Below are 24,890 nucleotides of genomic sequence, written 5' to 3'. Positions count from 1 at the left end.
TTGGATAAGACTCTGAAAGAATGATACAAAATATACTAACAGATAATTTAAACATATCTGTACAAATCAAATAATAAATAGCGTAGAAATTAAAATGTCGGTCAGTTTAGGTAGTTATTAATTAATCCTTTTTCCATAGAGCATTCTGATCTGTGTTCCTTAAAACATGAGTGCCCTTTTAAATTCTGACAGGTTTGTGTAAAGAATGTTTAGTCAAGTACATTTGGGAAACGCTGTTTATCCCCACCTCTTAGGGTTTTAAAGACTTCTGTGTGAGTTTGCGCCTCCCCCAAACAGACATCCAGACAGGCCTAGATGTGCAAGAGATTTACTGGGGAAACTGCCTGTGAGATACAAGGGCGGGGGAGATGCTGGAGGGGCGTGTACTCCAGGAGGGGAGACCGACAGGTAGCAGCCAGTAGTGAGAGACCCTTTCCCTGAGGCTGATGGGGAGCTGAAGCCAAAGATTAGATCTGCAGAATCGCCTGTGCTGTAGGAATGTGGGAAATGTCTTTAGAAAGAAAGCAGCAGGTGGGGAGGGAATGAACGGAGGGAGAACAAGACCCAGCAGGATCTAGAAGTGACTCAGCAGGAAAGGCAGAAGCTGCTGGTTCGGGGTGGACAAGGGTCTGCCCATGCAGGGGGCTGTATGCCCCCTATTTGATCCCAGTGGTGATGTGGCATTGAAGAATTAGTTGCAGGAAAGAGACATCATCCACTTTGTTTCAGGAAACCCTGGAAACAGGGAAGAGGAAACTGAAGAGCCGTTGGGAGGTTGCCATAGTGATTGATACAGATGAGAAATGACGGGGGCTAAGCCAAGGCCATGGAAGCGGGATCGTGAGGACAGGGATGGATCCAGGCATCAGGGAAATACCCCACCCTGTTTTGAGTCTGTGAGACATGCTGGTTTGACGTCTCCTCTCAACATTATGCACCTTCCCCAGCCCTTCTCTTGCCCTAAATGTCACAACTGCCACATCAAATGGTCCATTCCCAACAGATACATCAGTCTTCCCCCTTCCCTGGCTCTTTGCTTTTAGGGGTGGGGGCAGAAATAAGGCTGAAATGAGATACTATTCCATTATTTTAGATGCCTAAATCCACACCACCCCTTTCTGTGGTCCTTCTTAATCCTAAAATTGTGCCCTTCTCAGTAGAGAATGCAGTTCGTGGCCAACCTTCAAACTTTCTGCTCCTGCTCGAACAGCCTCAAGTTTAAGACTGTTGCAGTTTGAGACAGGCAGGTTTCACAGGAGGGAGGGTAACCAACTGGCAGAGGATGAGAGGAAGCTTCCGTGGCCAAGTCCTTCACATCCTTAAAGCTTGAGACAAACAGCATTTCTACCCCCAAAGTCTTAGTCAGAATTACCCTCTCCCACTGGCCTCTGGAGGGGAGGGCAATTTTATGGTGACTACACAGCATGTTTGTTACATTGCCAAGTGCAAAAGGAGAAAGTGTGTGTGTGTGTGTATGTGTGTATACACACTCAGTGAACAGAAACACACCCAGCCATAAGTGAGGATGTGAGATTACAAATTGCTAATTGCGTAACAAAAACAGAAGATTCAGTATTGATACGGGTCCTGTGTCCCCTTTCCTCTTGGTGAAACTTATGCAATAAATCACAAAACACTTAAGGAAATGCTAACTTCTTTAATGGAACCAGAAATGGAGATACCTTGAGAATGCTTACCTTGAGAATGCAGGGAGAAAAAAAAAGGCAATGCCAAAATTCTTTAAGAGCTTTTGGGAACTTTCAAAAAAATTCTTCACAAAATATGTAAAATAGGGCTGTATTTTTATATTGATAATTCCATTAGAGCTTGAAACCAACCTAAAATTTGGAGTTAATTTCATCTAATCCCGTTTTACCAAAACCTACCTGGGTATAATCTATTCTATGTAAAGAAAATCTGTGGTTCTCGCCCCAACCCCGGGGCAGGCCCGGAGGCAAGACAAACCTGGCCACACCTGGCCACAAGGCTTGTGTCCCTTCAGGGCTCCTGGACCAGGGCTGCTGATCTTGAGATTAACAAAATTTCTGTTCAGTCCCAAATGAGCACCACTCTCCCTCAAGGCCAAGTCGGCTCTTGATTTTCCTTCTAATCTTTGAAAGAAAGTTACAGACAAGCATGTGTTTGTTTCAGTTTTCCTCCTCTTGTATACTCTTTAGGTGCTGCTGAAAGGGGCCATGTGGGAATGTGTAGTGATTTGAACTGTAGGATCATGAATAATTTGAGCTTGGGCTGCGTTTAGCACAGATATCTCCCAACGGACAAACATGAGGGGTTAGTTTAATTATTCTGAAGTTCCATCCTATGGTAAAATTTTCTTTTTCTACTTCTCTGAGCATTTTCTAAGGCCGAAATATATGCTTGGTGGGTAACTAGATCAACACTGAACGCTGACATGATGGTGTCCCTTTACCAAATGAGCATCACATCCCTGATTTAGGATTAAATGTAGATTACCCCTCAGGGGCACTTGACCACAGTTAGTCCTCAACCCCACTGCCTTTACTCCCCAGGGCCCAACAGGGTAGCTAGAATAGACAGTACTTGCTTCCATCCCTTCTCTACTCTGTCTAGGCTTGGAGTTCTGCCCTTCCCAGTCTGCAGAGAGCTATATGAGTAGTAAGAGACAGGAAGGAAAAAGCGTCCAGGTAGCCGTTTACCAAGCATGAGAAATCTCTGGATTCCTCTATGTAATCCTAACAGTGTGCCAGATTTACAAAAACAACTTAGACGAATTCTTGAAATAGAGATGACATTTATAATTACTCTCAACTAAAATTCCAGACAAGTATGCCAGCCGTGGTAATCAGTAAATCACACATGGTCAGAAGACAAGCTGTTTATTCTTTAGACACTGTCAGACTATATTACAAGCTACTAACGTCTAAGGGAACCTAAATACATTTACATTTAAAAAAAATACATGTCATCTATGTCATAGCAACACTAGTTGACCCAACCTGCAGAAACCTGTGTAAATTAAGACCAGTTGTGTTGATCCAGAGGTGAAGTTCCGAAAGTGCTTCAGTTCTAGAACTTACTGCAGAGGGAGGACTGCGGGTGGCTCCATGAGGGACACGTGCAGGTGCCTGAAATGAGACCCAAGGCAAGTTCAGCACCAGCCAAAGACTTCGGTGTCTTAAAATGTCACTTAGGCCGCAGAAATCTTTCTAGCAGTTTTACGAGAAAGGAAGGACCTGGCTGACTATATGTACTGCAGGCCGACAAACTGTAACTCTAGGCCCCTCCAGACTGATCTTCTTGTTTTGACGTGCAACCCTACGTTTCCAGCTTAGCATCAGGTACAAATCAGGACAACCTGTTCTAGTTTTTAATTCTGAAATTACTATACCCTATTCAAGCTTTAAATAGTGACCGTGGACAGGACAATTTCAGGAACTTACTTTGAAGTCTTATACTTCTCCCTGATTGCTTGCTGGGGCCGGTGGGGTATAACGAGGCACGCTTTATGTAGCTCACTCAGGCAGGGCACAATTTCACTTAATGAATAGCCTGTAAACGCAGCAAGGGTTTCTGGCTAATCAGGATGAAAGACAAAAGAAGAAAACTGCATCATGCATCTTTACAAGGTAGCAAAAATCTGAAAACTGTGAAATAAAGGACATGAATCACTTAGTAAGTATCCATATTCATCCCAAAAGAAACCATAATCCTCCTTCAGAGACTTTAGAAATAAGATATTAGGAAGAACAGTCAGAGTTCTAAATTTGCTCATATTGTACAATTTAATGCTCAGCTTGGGGACTGTTTACTTAATCTGTTCTCTCATGAGCAGGATTTTTACTGGCCCCTAGAGAGCCTCTACTTACCTGAACATTCTATTTACATAGACTATGAAAGATTCTTCGCCAAAAGCAGTGTAAGAAATAAGAACCCTAGAAAACAAAAGTGGGTGATGCTCCACTCTTTTAGCATGAAAAGTGAGCCTCCAGAACCAAATCTTGGGGGTCCATTTTCCATCTTGCTAACCGTCACAGGCCACAAAGCAATGCGAACTGCCCTGTTCCCTTGAAAGACTGATACAACCTTTTGACCATCCTACTTGGATCCAGATTTTTTTTTTACACTGAGAGGAAAAGTCCACATCTTTGTCTCGAAGCGGTCGACGCTTATACTAGAGGCCCTCCTTGCGTGAGGGTGGGTGTTGAGGTTTCCAGGCCTGCTTTTGTTGAGTGAGTGACCACCATCTCTACCACCATCTCCCTGACTTTCTGGCAACTTCTCCTCCCCATGGGGCTAAGCCACTGGGTCAAAGCCATGAAGAGGGCCCCGCAACACTCAGCAGCATGGTGTAGTATGCTGGCAAGACACCCAGTTCCCTATTGAACTAAGCCTTGCTCGTAAGAGGCCAGCCCATTCAAAGCCTTGTGCATTAATGAACAGACTTGAGATAGTCTTTGCAGTTCACCTAGAAGAAAGTCATTAGAATCTTACCCAGAAGTGCCTGTTCACAGTATAGTTTGCCAGGCAGTAAGCGGCTGCAGCTATCAGTGAAGGAAGATATTTCAAGAACGGGTCAGCTTCAAGGAGACTCAGTTCTGCTACGTACTAAGCACAAGAGAGAAAAATCTCATTGGAATTAGGAACCTGACTAAGGTCACAAGTAAACCTGGAAATGTCAAGGGAACAAACTGTGTCATCTTTGTTCAACCTACATTTAGTGATGAGCACAGAAACAGATGCCCAAAATTATTCGCTGGGTGAATGATTGCCATGCCTGTCCATAACCGGAATAACATTTATGTTGTAATAAATTGCAATACACAAGTATTTGGCTGACCAAACAGTATATGTGATGGGTGACTTACATGAGTAGTGCAGGTTTATGCTGGTCAAGTAGCATCGCTCTGGCCACCGAAGTGGACTAGAGCCTTCAGCCAAAGGCAAAAATATGTCCACATTAAAGCTGTCGATTTATCAGGCAAATGCATGTAGTTCAGAGACTAGAACAGTACCAGTGGGAATTTATCAGAGTAAAAGACACGCATTGGGAGATCTATACAGACATCCTTATTGCTCTTTGCGTAGCATAGAAACACCAGATATATTAGATCATTATAAATGGAAACCTCGTTTTCCAAACCAATTCTTATGGTACCTTAACTAAAGTTCTATAACCAAATAGTGCTTTATTATTTAACATGTTAGGATGAGATTAGAACTAGATCAAACCATATTTATTTTGTTCCCATTCTACAAACCCAAGGGTAGTGTGTGCTTGCATGTGGTCTGTATACAACAAGAGAACAGTTTCTAACCTGACATTTCTTTAAGAGTTGTGATTAGGCAACCCATGTCTGCCAAACACAATCAATAGTCACATTCTTAATGTTAGCTCTCTTTCAATTGCTAAAAGGCTTTTCTGGGCCCAAGGCAAAGGACTGAAAAGAAAGGCAGAAACTGAAGGAGGCTGGTTTTTTTGCCCAACTTGGCACCAGAGTTCTTGGAAGTCCCATGCCATACCTTGGCCAGGTTCTCAGTCCTGACGCACACTCCCTGCCTCCGTAAGTACTGAAGGAGAAACTGGTTGGTGGTTGGCACCGTCAGATCAAAAGCCAGGACCTTCAGGAGCAGGTGTTCCATTCTCAGCAGTTGTCGTTTTGTGTAAGTGTCATCGGTTATGTAGACAAACTCGTCTACTTCTGGTGGGTATATTTCTTCATATTTCCTGTGAAAGGGAAAGGGTTGGGGGAAGTGAAGCTTGGACCCTGTGGCTCTCCTTCTTGGGTGCTCACAACCATGCCTGTCACCTGGTCCTTGGAGACTTAAATGTCACTTAACAAATGGCTAAATGGTACAGGGCTGTGAAAATATTAGGAGCTGGTTTCCAGAATGAGAGCATGCGTATTACAAGGATACGTCATACTCACTGCTAGGACTAGTAAAGGAGCAATTTCAGACTGAGAATTTTAGGTTTGGGCCTCTGATATGCTGAAAGATTCACAATGGCAGACATACAGGTAAATTCCTCCTATGTCTATAGACTTCATCTTGTGGGAAAGAATGTTATGTTGAACACAGTGGTAGAAAAAAATGCCTTAGGTCTTAGGTATTTTTAAAAAAAGATCAAGTTCAGCTTTCTCTATTGAATTATCAAGAGATGCTCTATATCCAAGAGAAAGATACTGGGACAACTTCACTGTTACCAATTCTTTGCTTTTGCTTTTGTTTCTCCTTTCTGTAGAGAAATTTTTGCAAATTTTTTGGCATTAATACGTATAACGTCTCAGACGAGAACAGAAAAAATACCACTACTCACCAGCAGGTCACTTATTCAAAAGAAGCTTAGCCACAACCAGCCCTTTTCTACATAATTAGGTATCGTTATGAATGACTGATAGTAACAGGAACCAGCTAGACTAGTTTATTCACTGTGACCAAATAAACTGGGTTATTATGGGTCACTCACTAGATCAGGAAGCAGGCTTTTCTATAACTGAAGTCTCTTTAAATAGGAATTTTTACTCACAATAGAATACAAGTAAAAGACTACACCACAAAACAGTTACATTAGATCCTTAACTGGAGCCGAGGGCTGCCTTCCTTATGATATGGGACTTGCTGTTAAGAGGATCTTAAACATCTCAATTGAAGAGTGAACACATGGTAAGATTCAGCTTCTCAGTAAATATCGTAAAAATGATATTTTCTCAAAGGAGGCATGCACAAGCTTTCATTGTCAAGCACTGCGTTTCTTCAATAAATGGGAACGGAAATCGAGTGTGTAGACAGGCTGAAAGTCCCTCATTATTCAAGCTGCAGAACACTTACGAAGCCAGCAGAATAGCTGCCGTTCCTACGAGCTGCAGTTTCCCTCTCAGAACAGACATGCACGACAGGAACCTGTCCAGGAAGTTGACGGCCAGGTAGAGGGTCTCCGCCCGGAGTTTGTACTCCTCGCCCACCTCCACCAGCCAGTCCACCAGAATCGTGCGCATGCCTTCCGTGATGTCTGGCTGCTTCTTCATGTAGTGCGCCTTGGGCCTGTGTCTTACCTGTTAGGGGAAAGAGTTTTCACGTTTAAATAGTTGCTTTGTTAGAAAGATCGCTCCACAGTACAGCTGCTGTTTTGAAAAAGCTCATTGCCAAAGAAATCTTTACCGTGGCATGGAAGAAAGCGTGAAATCCTGGCTCTGTGTAATGCAATTAGTTAATAAATAACTTAAAGGAGGTGGAAAGTGGCAATGATGGCCATTCCCGAGAGTGAAATTCTTAATATACAGACCCTCTGGGTCACAGAGATAGGATCTACTTGCTACTCACCTCACGATTTTCACAGCATTCTTAGGTTTGGATGTCACAAGAATGCCATTCACTAATGGTTGTGGCCAAGAGCTTATAACTGTCTTAACAGGAAGTGCTTGGGGTGCTGGAAATCGGGGAAGTTAGGAAAACTCACTTCGGCTTCTCTAAGGTACTGATGAATTTCTTCAGCATATTCAGTCACATTTATCACATCTGTACCAAAATCTGATGCATCTTCAGGCTGCGGGTGGAGAGATGAATCCACCAGCATAGGGGAAACTGCAGGAGAGTTAACATTATCGGGTTAAGACATTTAACTTGTAAACACAGGTTCCATCCACTAACCCTCCACGCAGGCAGTTGTGAAAATCATTTATTACTTCATGGTTTTCTCTTGCTAGTTATATGCTAGTGGACACTGCGGGTGATTATGAACACAGGGGACCCTCAACCCTACATGAGTCAGATCACCTGTGTTAAAATCCAGCAGGAAGTGAAGGTCTGACTTGAGCGTGCTGGTGTCTACTTCGTAGGGCTCCTCAAACGCCATCCCCTCTTGCCCCACGCAGCTGTCTCTGTCCCCCTGCTCAGGCTCATCCATGTAGATGTCAAACCCTTGCTTGGCGGGCACGTGAACTCCATGGTCGGAGAGCGCTGTCTTTCCAGCTGGAGGCCAGACATTTTCTGATCCAGAGAAACACTTGAGTGTTGTGAGCCCCTAGAAAAGGGTTACTTTTTTTTGTTAGATGCCACCCTGTAGACCACATAGGTGCTAAGAAATCCCCTGTGATTTCAAACCAGCAGGATGGGAAGACGAGCAGAATCTTACACTGAAATATCTATGTCTGTAGTTTAATTTCAGAAAATGAAGCTTCCCCAAAATGACTTCTCCCTTATCTTTGTCTACATTTGACATTTGGGAAAAGAGCTACCTAAAATTTGTCATCCTCCTCACATATTTATCAAAGAAAACTCAAGATGATAGAAAAAAAAGAAAAGCTAAGAGCTGACTTCCAGAGTGAGATAGGTACCACACGTGGGGGGGACTGTGGAATCGGCTGTCGCGCTTGTAGCATTACACACTTTTATACCAACCCAGCGTGGTTCCTAACACATCTTACAGAGTTCCTACAGTCCTCCTTAAATAGTAAACTTTTGGTCAACAAGCCCCTGTAAAGTTCCCTTTTATACCCAGTTATTTAGAAACGTGATGATTTTAGAAATCTGTACTACTAAATTCTCTCACAAGCCAGAGAATCTTATTACATGACATAATGTAATCACCCTTAGGGAAACCTAACCCTCAGTTGCTTCTCCCTGGTTCCTGCGCAATTAACAATGGGAACAATGGGAATGAATCAAACACCATTGCCCATTAAGGTGAATCATGTTGGATGGCCTGAAGGTCAGCTGGGCCAGGACAGGTGGGCAGGCTTTATGAATCTGCATTCTTTTTATGCAAATACTGGGTGGAGCTACTGCATTAACCTTTTCTTGTTTGTAATTAATCTTGGTGTTTACTGTTGAGGCTACTTCCAGGTTAGTATGCGGCTCCACAACTTTCCCTTCCATCTAGCAAGTTAAACATGTAGCTAATGTCTAGTAAACAAAAAGTGCTTTATGTAATACTGGGGGGAAAAAAATCACAGGGACTATAAAGGGCCCAAATCAGAAGTTATTATAGCCAGATAACTATGACTCTAAATTACTACCAAGTTTGACTTTTGCTACATAGAGATATAAATGTACGTGGATTGAGACATATATTCATTAAACAAAGATTTGCCGAACATACTCTATGTGCCAGACACTATTCTAGGTCCCCATTTAGCAATGAATAAAACGTTCAAAAAGGACTGCCCTCATGGAGTTTGGTGGTGTGGTGGGGAGGACAAACAAGAAAAGATACTGTCAGTCAGGCGGTGATAAGTGCTTTGAATAATAACATGAAGAGGACAGAGTTGGGCAAAGATATGAACAAGGTAAGGAGTAAGTCACACAAACAGAAGGGGGAAGAGCATTCTGGGCAGAGGGAACAGCATGGATGAACACTCTGACGTTGAAGTGTGTCTCAGAGACAGCAAGGAGCAGACAGGGCAGAGCGAGAGAGGGAGTCGAAATCAAAAAGAAAAAAGAAGCCATAGCACGTGGGCCTTACCACAGGCCATCTAAGGACTGTTCCTATTCAGAGATGGGCGGCCACTGCAGAGTTCTGGGCAAAGGAGTGGCATGATCTGACCTATGTTTTACAAGGATCGTCTCGGCCATGTATGGGTACAGAGAGCAAGGAGGATGAGTAAGATGACCAGTCATACAACTTGCGGATTCTGGGTAAGACACAACAGAGGTTTAGACCAGGAAGGATGAGAAATGAGATTCTAGACTTTTTCATAAGTAGAGCCAATCGTATTTTTTCAGCAAATTAGATGTGGGGTTGGGAGAAAAAGAAGAGTCAAGGTTGACAAAGGTTTTGGGGGCTGAGTAACAGGAAGGATGGACATTCCATTTCCTGAGATGAGGAAGACTTTGGGGAGAGCAGGGTGAGGCCAGGGCTGGTGTTCGGTTTTGCGGCACTATGAGATGCCTACTGTACGATATGAGTGGAGACATCCAGAAGGCAGCTGACTCTGTGAGCCTGCAACATAGCTGAGAGGTCCAGAGGTAAAAGAATGAGTCATCAACGGGTGGATGGCACTTGATGCCAGGAGACTTGAAGCGATTGCTGAGGGAGGGAGGGAGTGCAGATTCAGATTGGATACTAAGCCCTGGCACACTCTAACTTTTAGAGGTTGGATAAGGAAGAGCCAAGATACTGGGGAGGCATGTCTAGTGAGCTCAGTGGAAAACCAGCAGAGAGCCATGTTCTCCAAGCTGAGTGAGAGGAAACTATCAGGCAATAAAGACTGATCAACAACGTCAAATGCTGCTAATCAGTCAAGAAAGGAAGGAACTGATTAAGAGTTGAGTCAAAGAGAATAAGAGAAGAATTATGACAAGAGCATTCATTCAACAAATACTTGTATTTCTAAGTTTAGGCACTGTTCTAAACACTGGGAACACAGCAGACAACCTGACATCCCAAATTCTCATCCTGATGGAGTTTATAGTCTAGCAGGATAGACAAACGCTCAAGAAATATTGCTATAAATGGGACAGTTGCTGCAAGGAGCTTTGTAGTTGAAAGGTTTTTAAGGTTGAAAAAATTACCACAATAGATTTGCATGCTTCTGGGTTTGACCTAGTAGAGGAGAGAAATCTACAAAGAGAAAGAAAAGTTGCTAGAATGATATCCTTGAAGAGGCAGGAGGGCATAAGGTGTGCTGCACACATGGGAGGTTCACCTCGCATAAGAGCCAGGGACACATCAGCTGTGCAGCAGGAGGGGATGGCAGAGTCTATGGTACATGGGGACATGTGGGCATTCTCTTCTGGTTGCATCTACGTTTTTAGGAAAATAGGATATAAAGGCATTAGCTGAGAGTAAGGGTGGAGATAGAGGCTGTGGAGGATAGAGAGAAAAGGGAAAGTATAAAACAGATTTCTATAAGAAGTTTGCAGAGGAATATACAGGAGTGTAAAGGTAGCACCAGGCAACATAAGAGTGTTAACTAAAGGTTATGAATTTAAAGTGAGCCCACTCAGCATAGGCATAACTGCCGATTTTAAGAGGTTTTAGACTTGAAGTTTAAATAAGTAAACATTGCTAAGCACATTAAGTCTCTTAAAACCATCTTTACTCAACTTTTTCCAAAGCTTGAAACAGATTACCTTGGGTATTTTTCTCTCACTAATCAGATGCCACCAAAACACAGATGACTTGAACAGTCAGTAGATAAGGAGGAGCTTCTGATCTGGCCTCCATCATGACTTTTTTTTTTCGGCGGGGGGTGGGGTGGGGTGGGGGTGGCTTTCTTAAACGTCTCAAATTATCTCACTTATGAAATGGAAAGAATATCTGCCTACCTACTTCACGGTACTATTGCCAACGTCACTCCACTACAGATGCACCATACAGGCTTAAGGCATGGTTATGAGAGGCTTGTCTAATAACAGACTTGAGGAAGCTTTTTTTTAATCTCAAAACCCATTCTTTTTTTTTTTTTCTTTCATAATAGATTTTTTTTTTCAAAATCCATTCTTAAGGATCCAAACCCCTCATTTGCATTTTAAGTGTCTGAATTTGTTGCCAATCTGGTAAGGGAGGTACCTATGATCAGTTAAGCTCAAGCAACTAAGATCAGATGGCCTGTGATCTGTTTGCCCAACTGTCCTTTGTCAGTCCTGGGGAGAAGTCTACTTTCAAAGCATGCATTTTGAAGTAATCTGCTCTAGCCTGATCCAATCCTGATTCTAACACCATCGCCAACTAATGTAACAAAGGTTATCCATAATGCTTTAGGCCCAGCCCAGATCAGTCTGAATACCACTCCAACCTGGGGGAGCCCCACTTCCATAGTTCATTTGGGGGCATTCACATTTCCTTTTAGCCCACAACTTAAATGACTTTACACATACTTAAACAGTTCCTAGACCTATTTCCTTGATGCTGGGAAAATGACAGAGAAAATTATTCAGTATTTCTATCTGGAAAAGGAACCAGACAAAGTGATCTTTAAAAAAAAAAAAATCAATGTCCCTGTAGTCTAGATTCCAGGGTTAGAATACTCAAGGGGAATTGGTAGGTAAAACCGTGAGAGAAATCCACCTCCCTCCATGACAGGACAGCCCTTCTTCACAAGCAGCCTTCCCAGCACTTCTCAGTCATTACCTGGCCACAGGTCCTCCTGTACTGCCCATTCTCAGTCAGCACCCCTAGTACTGTTCTTTGTGGCGGATCCTGGCCGAGCTGGGCTCTGGTTATCATTTGACAGGCATCAGGACCTTGGGAATCTGGACCCAGCACTGCTCCGCTCTTGGAGCTGCTGAGATGCATAGCCTCAGTCTCCACAGGCTGCTGCTCTCGGGGAAGGAGAAACAGACAAGCCGGTTAGTCAGAGTCTTCCACTGAAGGCTCCAAAGATGCAGCGAATCCCTAGAAGAGAGAGCAGAGACATATAGCTTTTCCTACAGTTATTAGGGCTGAAAGGGCATGAGCCACCGTACAAGCGATCAAAGCTGCTTTGAACCAAAACAGTGATTTGAATCTCCCCAGGCTTTCTTCCAAGACCTGGGTATGGAACGGCTGGAAGGAGAGAGACATCAGACAAACGTCAAAGCCAGGACACTAAAGCCCTAGGTTAACGGGGAGACCAAACCTACAAGCCTGTGACTTTCCTGGCTATGATGCTTATCTGACACCCTACCATCCTCCTGCCTGCAAACATATGACCCAAGATACATCACTGTGGGAAAGTACGCCCCCTTCCGAAGTGACAAGCTGAGTTCTCTTCCACGGCCCTCCTCCCACAAGACAGAGGACCCCAAAACCTGCTTGGAACCCACAGCGGGCCTCGCTCTTCTCGGCCTTATATCTTGATGTTTGTCTGGAACAATTAGCAAGCGCACACGAGGATTGGGAGTGAGGGGCCGCCTGAGGGGGCGGGGCGGGGGCGGGGCGGAAGGGGACCGAGGTGTTAAATAGATTCCAGCCGGGGCGCCGGGCTCCCAGCAGTGGCTGCCCGGCGCTCAGCGCTGATTACTTTCAACCCCTGCCCCGCCCGCGTCTGTTGAATCGACCAATCAGCGGCGCTCCTGGTCCCCGCTGGGGGCCGTTTCCATGCCGACCGCTGCAGGCGCGCGGGCTACGGGGCCGCATCGCTATGGCGACCCCCTCACCTGACACGCTCCGGGCCGATGCACCGCCAACCGGCGGCCCCCGTCTCCTCCTGCGCGGCCCTGCCCGGGCATGCCCGGGCGGGCGGTCGCCGTGGGCACACGCGCCCCTTGTGGCAGGCGTCTCCGGCCTGGGAGGGAGGAAGGCGGCCCACCCCGCGATGGCCGGGGTTTGGAAGGGACTGTTTCCTTGAACCCGTTCTCCCAACAGCCGCTAACTCCTCCCGCTAACGTCTTTTCCGCGGCCCGCTCCTGAGAACCTTGGCTCGGGAGAGCTACGCGGCGCCCTCGGGGCAGCGCAGGCCGCGGCACCTTGACGGCGCCCGCCGAAGGGCGCGGCTCGCAACCCTTCCCCGGCTCACACACCTCCACCTCCTCCCAGAAGGAGGACAAGTAGCAGCGGGTTGGCCCCTAGTTTGAGCTGGAGCCTCCTAATCCGTGGTGACGCCGTGTCCTCGCTCATTTTGGGTGGCCCGCCTGGGTTCTGGTGCATGTGGCCCGGTAGGGCGGGAGAGGAGATCTGGAGTTTTAGGGTCGCACGTGGTGCTCGCAGTCCCCACGAGAGGTCTTCCCCGACGGGTTCCAGCAGCCACGGTGTGGAGCAGGTCCAGGAACGCCGAGATAGTGACCCAGGAAGAGGAAGGAACGCAGGTGGCAGCGATGGGGACTGGGACGTTGAGTGGGACAGTGGTGAGGCTTGGAACTGGGGGCTGGGCAGGTGGGCTGGCACGTGAGGAGGGAAATCCTTGGATCCGGGGTGCATCAGGTAGGGAGCAAGCAGGGCGGGGTGCAGGGAGAAACCAGGAGCTTTAACATGGAGGTAGAGGTGAGGGTAGAGAAGGGGTAAGGGAAGAAAGGGCCCTTGGAAATTAGGGAGCTCTGGCGCCTGCAGAGGTAACTGGCAAGTCGAGTTTTTTAAAAAGTATTAAATGTTATGTACACACACACATCGCATATACATTTCTGCTTTTGTCTGTTTCTATTTTTGTTAACACCCATCCCTAAATTTCTGAAGCAGACCCCCGAAACCATCCAAAGGGCCATTTTAAGAAATGGTTAGTTACTGCTTTCTTCCTTATTTTGAATGGAAATGGTTGTTAATCTTACCTGCCAAAAATCTCTTAGGTGTTCTTTATTAACGTGTTCACCCATCGATCTGGGTATGAATTACTTTAATGGGAAAATTGAAGTATTTCAACAGAAAGTGGGGATGAAAGCGTTTGTTGGAGTCAGACGTTAAGAGGAAGTTGGGAAGCATCTTGGAAATCCGTGCTGGGTGCAGGAGGAGCGCAGAAACGGATTTTGTTCAATATGAAACTAATTTGTATAAATTTACCAGCAACTTTAATTCACTGGAAAGCAGCAATCCCTTTGCACCCCGGAATTCCTGTGCCTTTGAATATGAAGGCAACACAGGAGCTCTGGTAACATCTTGATTGTGGTAACAGCCAGGTCGGATGCAGGCAGGCACCAGACGCCCCATTTTGCAAGATACCTCTATCTGGTGGAGGGAAGGAGCTTTTCTGCCCTCCTCTAGCCTCAGCCTCACGCCGCTTTTGGAAGCCTTTCCAGGAGCCCTCCCCAACCTGGCGACGCTGTTGTGATCTTCTGGGGACACTGATGGCCTCAGCAGTGAACTCCGTTGGGGACGCGAGCAAGTCTGGCCGAGAGCCCGGGCTGCTTCGGCGGGGACAGGACTGCCCAGCACTCACGTGACCTCACCCTCTGTACATCCCTTCTGATGTGGTTTCCTCGACAAAGTGACCGAAAATCTCGTACTCTTTGCCTTTCTTCCAAAACAAAGAGGCCAGTGCAGTGTTTGTTCCTGGAGTCTGCCGTTTTGATCCTCTTTTCTGAGATTGAAGCTCAAGCAGGGAAAGAGTAGCGCTGGGCTTCCGCAGGGGCAGCCCTTTGAAGTTGGGTGACCTGGCTTAAATCTTGTCTGGACCAGAAGAGGAGGCTACTAAGATGTCTGTGGCCTCTCAACTGCCTTTAGTCTGAAAAATGCCTTCAAAAAAGAAAATAACTCTTAACCAGACGGGATCCTCAAATTATTTCATACCTGTTTCCCCTACCCTCTCTCATATGAATTGCTGCAGCCTAATATGGCCTTAATGCATGTGAACTATTATCATTCTATGTTACCATCATTCTCTCTCCATCCATGTTGTTAAACTGTGGCCTGTGATTTTATTGTGCTGCCTTAGAATTCAGTATTCAATCGCAGTAGTCCTCTGGTCAGGTCTTAAATTGGAGAGTAATTCAGATGAACTGATATTTATGTATGTCTCATATGTGTGTCCATATAAGTTCAGATATTCATATAACTTGTGCAACACTTAGAGCTTTCCTGAATTAAAAAAAATCACTAAATGTTTGAACAAGTAATGATTTATGGCACAAAAACAAACTCAACTAATAAATAGGTGCTCAATTTTTATAAAAAATTTAAATGGAAAACTTGGCCTTTGATTAGGAAAAACAGGAGCAGAGAGAATAGAAAGGACTTTCTCACAAATTATGCAGTTTTAGTGAGATTCATGATTATAATTTTACTATTAGTGTAACAAAATCAGGGTTAGAATTCAAAGTTGAGTAGATTTTCAATATCTGAGTTTGTTTTACATAAACTGTTTGCTAATATATTGAGAAGCAAACAATGTATTTTAATAATGTATCTTTAATGTCTAAAATGTTTGGTGTACCTTACATGCTAATATAACACTTTCTCAGGTTAGAAAATTACTTGGTCAGCACTTCCTGCCTGATACTCAGTCCTCAGCTAGTTTTGATGCTAGGATTAATTTCCATAATAAAGATGACAGCTGAAATCTTTCCTAGGGATTTTTTAAAACCCCAAAGTCCTATTAAAACTGACTCCTCCCCCCTCCAAATTTCAATTCAAAGACAGTCTTTTCTGTTTGCCAGCAATTACCTGGCACTTCAGAAGCTGTTATTACTTCTATTCCATGTGCTCACTGTAGCTAGTAATTAACCTCTTGTTCAAACATGTCAGTTTTCATTAATTTGTATGAAATCAAGTTGATTTTCAGTATAGAGCTGAGAAAGATGAAAAACTAGAAGAACCAGTATTTTTTTTTTTAAGGACAGGGGTCGTTTTAGGGATGTATTTTGCCTGTTCATGGACATGTGTCTGCCATTCTTAGGTACACATTTAGATTCAGAACATAGCTCTGTGGTAAGATGAGGGACAGATGCTAGGGATGGTGGGCAATTTGTGACGTTTTAGCCCATAGCTCCAGGGAGGATGACCAAAGGATCAAGTGAGTCCAGTTTGAAAAGCAGTCAAAAGTTTACCTCCTCAAGAAGCATATATCCTTGGGTGGTCCAAAGAGGTGCCCTTAGTACATGACAGGTGAAGTAAGTTTTCATTAAGGTTTGTGAAGTCACTTTCTGTGAATGAAAATAGTTTGAATACATACATGAGGTAACCAACATCTACTGTTCATTCACTCCTTTTGTAAGTATTTTTTGAGCATCGATCTTGTATCAGACAGTAAATGGATATGGGACAACAATTAAAAAGGATCCCTGCTCTCAAAGAGCTTTTTGTGCAGGCAAAGTTATATAAGGTGCAGCGTAATGAGTGTTTATTTCACCCTGGGGGACACAGATATATAAACAGGGAGTGGCTAGAACTTAGAGAAAAGGAATACCTGTTGCTGCAGAGGTTTGGAATCAGTGTCCGGATCTGATAATAAAGGTGATTAGAGTTTTAAAAAAAATTGTTTTTGCAAGGTAGATTTATCCTAGAAAAGGGGAACCCAAAGAACAAGAATTTTCAGCAGTGTTTATCCCAAATCTCCCAAGGGAGAGCAATAAACTGTGATGTCCCAAAGTACCTCTCAAGACTGTCTCTCCCTGTTCTGGGGCAGACTCCACAGCACCTATTTCATGAAGAAGCCAATCTCCCAGGAACGTGGGTGAGAGCAAGGTGTTTCTGAAGACTTTGGTTACCATGAGTCAGTCCCCAGCAATGTGCTCACCTAGAAGTGCATTGTTACAAAGTTAGATCCCTGTCACTGCAGACTTAAGGACTCTGGCAGTAACCTTCCCAAGATTCTGCACCAAGGGAAAAATAAGTTTCAGTTGGACAGTGGAGCTCAATGGTTTAAATAATTTGAAAAGTTTTGAGTTGCCAGATCTTTACTGAAATCAGTCTATTATTAAGGAAATCAAGAACATGGATTTTATACAATCTTTTCCTAGGTCTAAAATTCATCTGCTGATATTGGGGGGGGTAGGTTTTTTAAATTGAAGTATAGTCAGTTTACAATGTGTCAAATTCTGGTGTACAGCACAATGTTTCAGTCATACATATACATACATATATTTGTTTTCAAATTATTTTTCACTAGAAGTTACTACAAGATACTGAATATAGTTCCCTGCACTACATAGAAGAAACTTGTTTATTTGTTTTATATATACAGTAATCAGTATCTGCTGATGACTCATGTTGATATGAGGTTATTGCATCATTAAAGTCAGCTGTCATTTATTGGTTATATCTTTTTAAATTTCTAGTTCTGTTTATACCAGTTTTTCTGTGAAGATCAATTATTGTACCATCAATTCTATGACACAGTTAATTCTATAAAACAATTTCCTGTGTTTTACATTTACCTCTAATGATCTCAGTCTCTAATTTAAAACATTATGGAATCATCACATTACTTGCTTGTGACTTTAGTTGAATACCGTACCTGAGAACAGGCTCATGTCCTCTTAACTCCAGCAACCATTTATTAATATTTTCTGCATGTTAATTTTTTATTAATTAAATCCTACTGCCAGTAAATCACAGAATATTTGTAAAATGTGTTTTGCATTGCCTCAATCCTTTTATTTCTCATTTATAAATGTCCACAACAAATTATATTAGTTCCCATTCTAAACTTAGATTTTTAGAAATAAAATTTTCAGGCAAAAGACAAAAAAAAAATACGAATCTTGTCGCAGACTTGTTATGCCTTTTCAATTACTATCAGAACTAAGGAATTTATATAGTCATCACTCATGAAAATTCTATCTGGACAAAAAATATCTCAAATACATATAACTTTTCCTTGTAACTACGAGTCATAAAGTTGCCTGCATGTATATGTGTTCTTTTTTAGCACCTAATATATTTTATTATATATTAATGAGGCAGCTTAGTGTTTTTGTCCTTACAACCAGAATTATTTTTTTTAATCACTAATGAAACTTTTGCCTAGTCAGTAGTCAAAACCACTGTGTCCATATGAAGTGTATTGTGTCCTGTTTATGAAGAGTGCAACACATTTTAATTGTTTAATTAATAGTCTTACTCAAAGTTCGGTCTTATAGAAAAAGAAAACAACAAATGATTACCCCACAAGGTGGAGTGAGGTTGTTGTCTAAGAGGTCCAGAGAAAGTTCTGGTTAAAGTCCAAGTAAATGTTCAGTTAATTAAGGAAATCAGGAAAGGTCTTTTAAGATGGCAGTTTTGTGTTTAGCCTTGAAGTTTAAATCCAGGTTTGATAAGCAGGGTTTGGGTAGATTATTTTAGGAAGAGAATACTGCATGTAAAGACACTGAGAAGGAAATTGCAAAACGTTCAGGGCAATGCCGGTGTTCTGTGCCACTTGAGGTTATGACATAGGATTGTTTGGTGACAGTAGACAATCAGGAACATTGGGGTACGTCACCTAGTTTCCTGAATACCAGAGTGAGGAGTTTCCTGTGAAACTTTTGAACAGAGAAATGACAACATTGGAATATTTATAGAAAAACAATCTGGGAGCAGTGAACAGCCCAGGATTTGAGAGTAGGAGGTGTGTTAGGAAACAGCTGCAGAAGAAATTAAGACCTGAACCAGGGCCATGCTGTGGGCACAGAAAGGAGAAGAGGCTCCATAAAGCCGCCATGACCGTGGAACCTACATGACTTAGCCACTCACTATATGTTGGGTTTGAAGGAGAAGATGGAGGCAAACATAATTTTGCAACTTCTGGGTCAGGTTGATGGGGAATAGTAGGGTTAACAGAAGTAAAAAATGACAGATTAACTGGATTCAGAGGAAAAAGGAAGTGAAGAACAAGTTTAACTTTGGACATCATAATGATAGAAGTCTTCTAATACCTGTCCGGGACCACCAACTTTTCCCTCTGTCTCCACCCCTGGGTATATATGAATTATTCCTATACTTTTAAAATTTTTTATAGTAAATAATGTTAATTGCTTAACAAGAAAAAATCATTATTAAAGAAGTAAATTATTAAGTTACAGGATGAGACCAACAGCATTATCCAATAGAACTTTCTGTAATGATAGAAATGTTCTGTATCTTCATTGTCCAATACAGTAATGAGTGGCCAAGTGTAGCTGTTGAGCATTTGAAATATAGCCAGTTCAACTGAAGAATTAAAATTTTAATTTAATTTAATTTACATAGTCACATCTAGCTAGCAGCTACCATATTGGTCAATGCCGGATTAGAATATTTGGTTGAGAACAGTCACAGAGCATTGAGGCATCATGGACAGTCTAATTCTGCTGTGTTTGCAAACGAATGTTCATCTTGACTAGCTTCCTCCTAAATTATTCTTATACCATAATTTGAGATAAAGTGCACCAATAAATATTGACACAAAACAACCCATTCAGTGTAGGTTCTATGAGAAGTGTTGACTTCACCATGGGATTCATAAAGAAGACCCATTTATGAATGATCAAGGAAAATTTATCCAGAAATTACATTTTTTCTTGTTAAAATGAAAAGCTCATCCCTTCCCCTGATCAGGCAATAACCCAGAGAGAGAATCAGAACAATTGAAAGATCAAGTTGGATTTTATTTACCTGGTGAATTAATCAAACTTTTGCCATTTAATATTATAGATATAACTCTTTACCTGGGTTTGCTGAATGCTGGACTTAGAGAATAGTTCCTATAGATTGTAGCTTAAGCTTTATTTTTGTCAGTAAAATTATATATTGAATTTTCTGACCAAATTCATACTCTCCTCCCCTCATTTGAGAACTCACCTCTCAGACTCATACTAGTGTTTGTGGAATTTTCATCTCTCCACCAATATTTATTTCATCAGCACCCGAGAGCCGTCCTTACTGGGGAGCTGTTGTTTAGTATCTTGCTTCCTGACTGAGGGGACACTTTATTTGTAGGAAGGAACTTCTGCTTTCCAGAAGATAAGAAGAGTCAATTTATGCATGAGTGTGCTCACAATTCTGCTTCTTGATATTATTGGAAACAAATAATTTCTCTCACTAGTTTCCTTAATTGAGTAGGATTATTTTTTAATAGATTCCATAGCCCTTTCCTTCATATATTAATTTACTTGATAAAGCACGAACACCAATAAAAATTTTAGGGCTGTGCTGGGGATAACACTGGGAACATTATTAAGACCGTAAGTTTTTTTAAGTAGAAATTTTCTGAGAGAAACCTTCACCGTTAAACAACGAATATAGAAGATATACAGCTAGAGGTGTGGGTTATTTTGGCTTTCAAATCAAAGAGAATTCATTTAGAACAAATTACAAATTTTTACTGAAGATGGGAGAAATAGGTGCTAAAAAGAAGAGGCGTGGAGAGTTTGTCACTCAGGCTGGAGGGAGAGAAAGGAAATTGGGGAGCTAGAGAGATCAGTCCAAGCATGTGTCACTTTGCCCGTCCTTTGGGAGAGTCATCAGGAAACTTAGTTACCTAATGAAAACAAGTTCAAGTAAATAGTGATGAAGTCATGTGTACTTTATAAATGGGATTTGGAAATAAGGGAATACTCTGAGCAATATCCGAGGTGATGAAAATAATAGATATTTTCTTTGTCTCTGTTTGTTCACTTTGAATCCACAGTCAATATTTTATCCCATTAGAACTGAATCATTTTTAAGTTGTCTTGGTTTTGTAGGAAGCTGGCTTTGGATCCTCGTACTGAAGAAATACAGAAAAAAAATTATTTTTTGTTTTGTTGGTAAGCCAAGAGGAATAAGCAATATGAAAACTTCAGAAATCAGATTGAAGATCTGTTGATTTCAAGCAAAGACCAAAGCAGTGGTGAGGGGAAAACACTGCAAAAGAATTGAATCCCACTGGGAGAAATAAAGGAGGGGAGCTTCTGACGCTGGGAGGAACAGAGCTGGGAGTGTCCCCCAGATACGCTGGGGTGTGACAGGCCTCTCTCCTTCGAATAAACTGCAATCTGTTAATGATCAACCATCTGTCAGCTCAACAGTAGCAGTGATTTCTATGTGACCGATAAAAGGCAACTTCTAACCCAGTTGAGTAAAGTAATAATCTGCAGCTGCGTATTCTAAGGGAGTTTCAGGGTGGGAACTGATTTCAATATATCCACTTAAATTTTGATTTAAATCAAAAAAACCCTTTTTTTAATTATTTTTTTCCTATAAGCCATAAATCACCCCTCTCTTCTTTTTCCACTTTGAAAGTGCACCTTTGGGGAGAGAGAGGGATCTGAGTTATATAAAAATACCGCACAACAACTTTTTCTTTTTCTCTGAACAGCGTTATGTTCCTTTGCGAGGGAAAATGTGCACTGCATGTTATCTTTGGAAAAAGCTTACAACTTTAAAATTGAAATTCATTTTATTCTACATATATAAATAGGAGTTATTTTCCTATTAGTAAACGTTAACTGATTTTCAGAACAGAAATAGGCAAAGCCCCACAGAATCTGATTTCCTTAGTGGCTTTCTAGATACACCTGTAAGATACCCTCGATCTGGCCCCTACTAATATCTTTGATTTGTTTAACTTATTTGTAGAACTTTTTAAAAGTTTGAATGAACATATTCTTTCATATAATACCTTACCATGTTAAGTTTTAATGCTAATTTGTAAATTATTTATATTATTATATTAATATTGTTGCAGTTGTTAGGATGTTTCACAAAATAATAAATATGACTAAACATTTTAGTTTACATTTTTACATCTTTTAAATATTAACATGATATTTATTTATGCTGGGTGTCTGTATAAGTATTTCTTAGAACATATTTAGAATGAAAGTGAAGTGATGATTGCTATTGTCTCTCTAAGAAACTCTCTGTCTTCTACAGTTAAGCTGTAAGTAAGCAGAGTTTGGAATCATGGAAAGGCTCTTGGCTGAGAATCAGAACTAAACATAAAACCATAGAGCTTTATTGTCCCTTCCTGTTTGTGTATTCACTTCATCACTTTTCAGCAAATATTTACTGGGCACCTACTGTGTGCCAGGAACTTCTTTTGGTATTGAGAATGCAAGCGTACACAAGGGATGGGGGAGGGTATAGCTCAGGGATAGAGTGCACGCCTAGCATGCATGAGGTCCTGGGTTCAATTCCTAGTACCTCCATTTAAAAAACAAAAAAGTGTGCAAGAGAGACATGGGTTCTTGTCTTCAGAATTTACAATCTATTCCATACTTCTCTAATAGTGACTATGAATCAATCCTACTAATTGTTGTAAATTCTATGTTAAACCTCAGATTTCAGATAACCTTTGCTCTTGCTCAAGAGTCCAAGCTCCTGCCTCTGGAGCACACGTCACTCGCCTGCTATGAATCTGGGTCTGATAGATTCAGTGCTGACAGTGCTATTCAATTCTGTGTTATTACTCAACCAGTATCTAAGGATTACAAGACCTTTATGAAAATTATATATTTATCTTTCAAGCTCTAAGTGGTTGAATCTTTACCTTAGGGGAACATGTACTCAACAATGAAAATATTGAAAAGGTGATTAAAGTTTAATAAAACTGCCGAGTCAATGAGATTGATATCTTTAGAGAGAATTTCCCTTGCCAGATTTTAGAAATGATATGAAATTCATTTTCAGACATTTACCTGCAAAGCTTTTAAAGTTTACATGCACTAAAGAGATATCATAGAAGTTCTAGGAAAAAGTTTAGAGTATTTTAAGGCTTTGGAGATTTTTTGTTGTTGTTACTTGTTTTCCAAGGCAAAGAAAAGCACCCCAGAAAAGGGACTAAGTTGCAAACGGCAATGCATTATCTAAATTTGCTTCGGAAAGTCAATTTAAAGGGCATGGGGAGCTGTTCTGATGTTATTTCTCTTAACTTACATTATTTTCTTGAAATTCCAGTGTCATACAATGAACAAAAAGGTCAGCTGATAAAACATATATTTGAGATAAGCTGCTTGCTCAGAAATGAAGCTGATGGTATCTCACTATTGCTTTTAACAATGATTTGATGAATGTGCTTATTATTGCATTTCACAAAAACATTACAGTTACCTACTTAGAATCGAAAATAAGGAATACAAATGGCTGAGATCATCTCGTTCTGGCAGTAGGGCAAGCAGGTTATCTTAAATCCTCCCACAGAAGGACTTCTACATGCCAGATGAATGTCACAGAAGTTATTTAAAATGTATGCCTGAGATCATACAAAAGTAAGAGAATACCTAAGGATCTTACATACAGAAGGAACTAATATCTGAAAGCTAATCTAGCTACAGGGCTCAGCTGACCTCAAGGTGTCTGAGCAGCAGGGAATTAGAGCCTTGTTTCTCTAAGCACCATCTTCATCATCATTATTATTCCATAGAATTCATGTATTAATACGCACTGTGAAAATCTACGTGTGTTTCAGCTTTTGTGTTTACAGAGAAGGAGCTTTCCCCCGATGTTGTGTTAGGATTCCCCACTACTCCCTGGTGAGTTCTACAAATACTGAAATGGAGAAGCTGGCTCCTGGGACCATCTGTTCCCAGCTTCCCTTTGGCTCAACATGAATGAGTTACTGGTTCCCCAAAGTAAATCTAAACCAGATATCCTTAGGAGATGCTCTGGTTTCATCTGCTGCTGGACTCTATCCTGGAAACTGATGGAAAACTCCTAGAATATTTACATGCAAAGTGGCTGGTTTTCCTCCATTTAATAGCAATCTGCAAAAAACTACCATCTAAAATGTTGCAAACCCTTCTCAGATCTATTGATAAGAATGGAATTTGTATGCAACACCACAAATTCGATGTTAGATGGAGCTTGTACTAAATGACCTTTAAGGGACACTTAGCTTCTTTTTAGTGGAATTCTTTTCAAGGAAGATATGTGTTGGCTTCACATGGTTTAAACCAAGTTCCACTGTGAACTACTCTCGCCGTATACATACATACTCATGGATCAAAGCCAGTTTCCTTTAGTGATATGTAAAAAGATAGATTTTGGGGTTGCTAAGTGAACACTTTCATCTGAGTAATGATATTCATTAGTAAGTATCAAACTGCACTATTAGCCTTGCAGCAGTCATGTTAGAATAAACACTATATCTGTGTTATCCTAAAATGTAACTCTTCTCAGAATTTCAATACATATATCAACTTGCTTCTACTTTTGTTATTTATCAAAAAATGCTAAGAAAATTATTACCAGACTTTATATGATTTCTAAGTCATAATTCCTAACTTCCTTACATATTTAATATGAAATGATCCAGGAGCTATGTCCACTGTCAGAGACTTTAGTTCCTTTCAATGACATAATGCAAAATTAACTACTCCTCCACAAAAACATCTCAAATATTTAGGAAGAACCTTGAGTTTTAATGACTTCTGGAATAAGAAGGAAGGCCTTAGACTTGAGCAAAGCAGAGTTAGAATCCAGGGCCCAGCAGACATTCGTGCACTCCAAGACTACACCCTCATTAAAACAGTGAACTGGAAGGAAAAAATTACCCCAGGGAAAAGGGAGAAAACCAGGAAACTCTGTATTCTGGCTCTTTCTCTGGATAGAAAAGTAAAATAAAAACTGAGAACTCTCACCTGAGAATTTTTAACTCTGGCCCTTTCTCTTGGATTCATGGTTC

The 24,890-nt window shown here is 41.7% G+C and overlaps 1 protein-coding gene and 1 long non-coding RNA gene across 4 annotated transcripts; one reads left to right on the top strand and one right to left on the bottom strand.

Annotated features, from left to right (window-relative positions):
- Positions 1-2,842: 2,842 nt before the first annotated feature.
- CCNA1 (cyclin A1) lies at positions 2,843-13,511 on the bottom strand. Of its 3 annotated transcripts, none has more exons than XM_072976133.1 (9): positions 13,423-13,511; positions 12,053-12,238; positions 7,756-8,002; positions 7,439-7,563; positions 6,811-7,034; positions 5,503-5,707; positions 4,474-4,587; positions 3,423-3,556; positions 2,843-3,107 (listed from the first exon to the last, which is right to left on the bottom strand). In XM_072976133.1, the coding sequence occupies exons 2-9, from the start codon at positions 12,215-12,217 to the stop codon at positions 3,056-3,058; spliced, it is 1,266 nt and encodes a 421-aa protein (XP_072832234.1). In that variant the 5' UTR covers positions 12,218-12,238; positions 13,423-13,511; the 3' UTR covers positions 2,843-3,055. The 3 variants fall into 3 exon arrangements, with proteins under 3 accessions (XP_072832234.1, XP_031540480.1, XP_006210169.1); XM_031684620.2 differs by lacking the exon at positions 13,423-13,511 and adding an exon at positions 13,060-13,274; XM_006210107.4 differs by lacking the exon at positions 13,423-13,511 and adding an exon at positions 12,727-12,899.
- Positions 13,512-13,613: 102 nt separating this feature from the next.
- Positions 13,614-14,886, top strand: LOC140701106 (uncharacterized). The gene is made up of 2 exons (XR_012079944.1): positions 13,614-13,746; positions 14,620-14,886. It is a non-coding gene; the product is annotated as an uncharacterized lncRNA (long non-coding RNA).
- Positions 14,887-24,890: the final 10,004 nt, after the last annotated feature.

Source organism: Vicugna pacos, chromosome 14 (genome assembly GCF_048564905.1).
Source record: "Vicugna pacos chromosome 14, VicPac4, whole genome shotgun sequence".
Lineage (NCBI taxonomy): Eukaryota > Metazoa > Chordata > Mammalia > Artiodactyla > Camelidae > Vicugna > Vicugna pacos.
The sequence above is the reverse complement of the archived record's forward strand: the minus strand, read 5'-3'. Positions and strand labels throughout refer to the sequence as shown.

Bases quoted from the DNA above. Each gene is read 5' to 3' on its own strand.
- CCNA1 (XM_031684620.2), bottom strand. From the start codon at position 13,131: ATGCCCGGGCAGGGCCGCGCAGGAGGAGACGGGGGCCGCCGGTTGGCG. The intron at 4,588-5,502 runs GTATGGCATGGG...TCTTGTGCTTAG, and splicing joins GGACTGAGAACCTGGCCAAG to TACGTAGCAGAACTGAGTCT. The intron at 3,108-3,422 runs GTAAGTTCCTGA...GTCTCATTTCAG, and splicing joins GAGAAGTATAAGACTTCAAA to GCACCTGCACGTGTCCCTCA.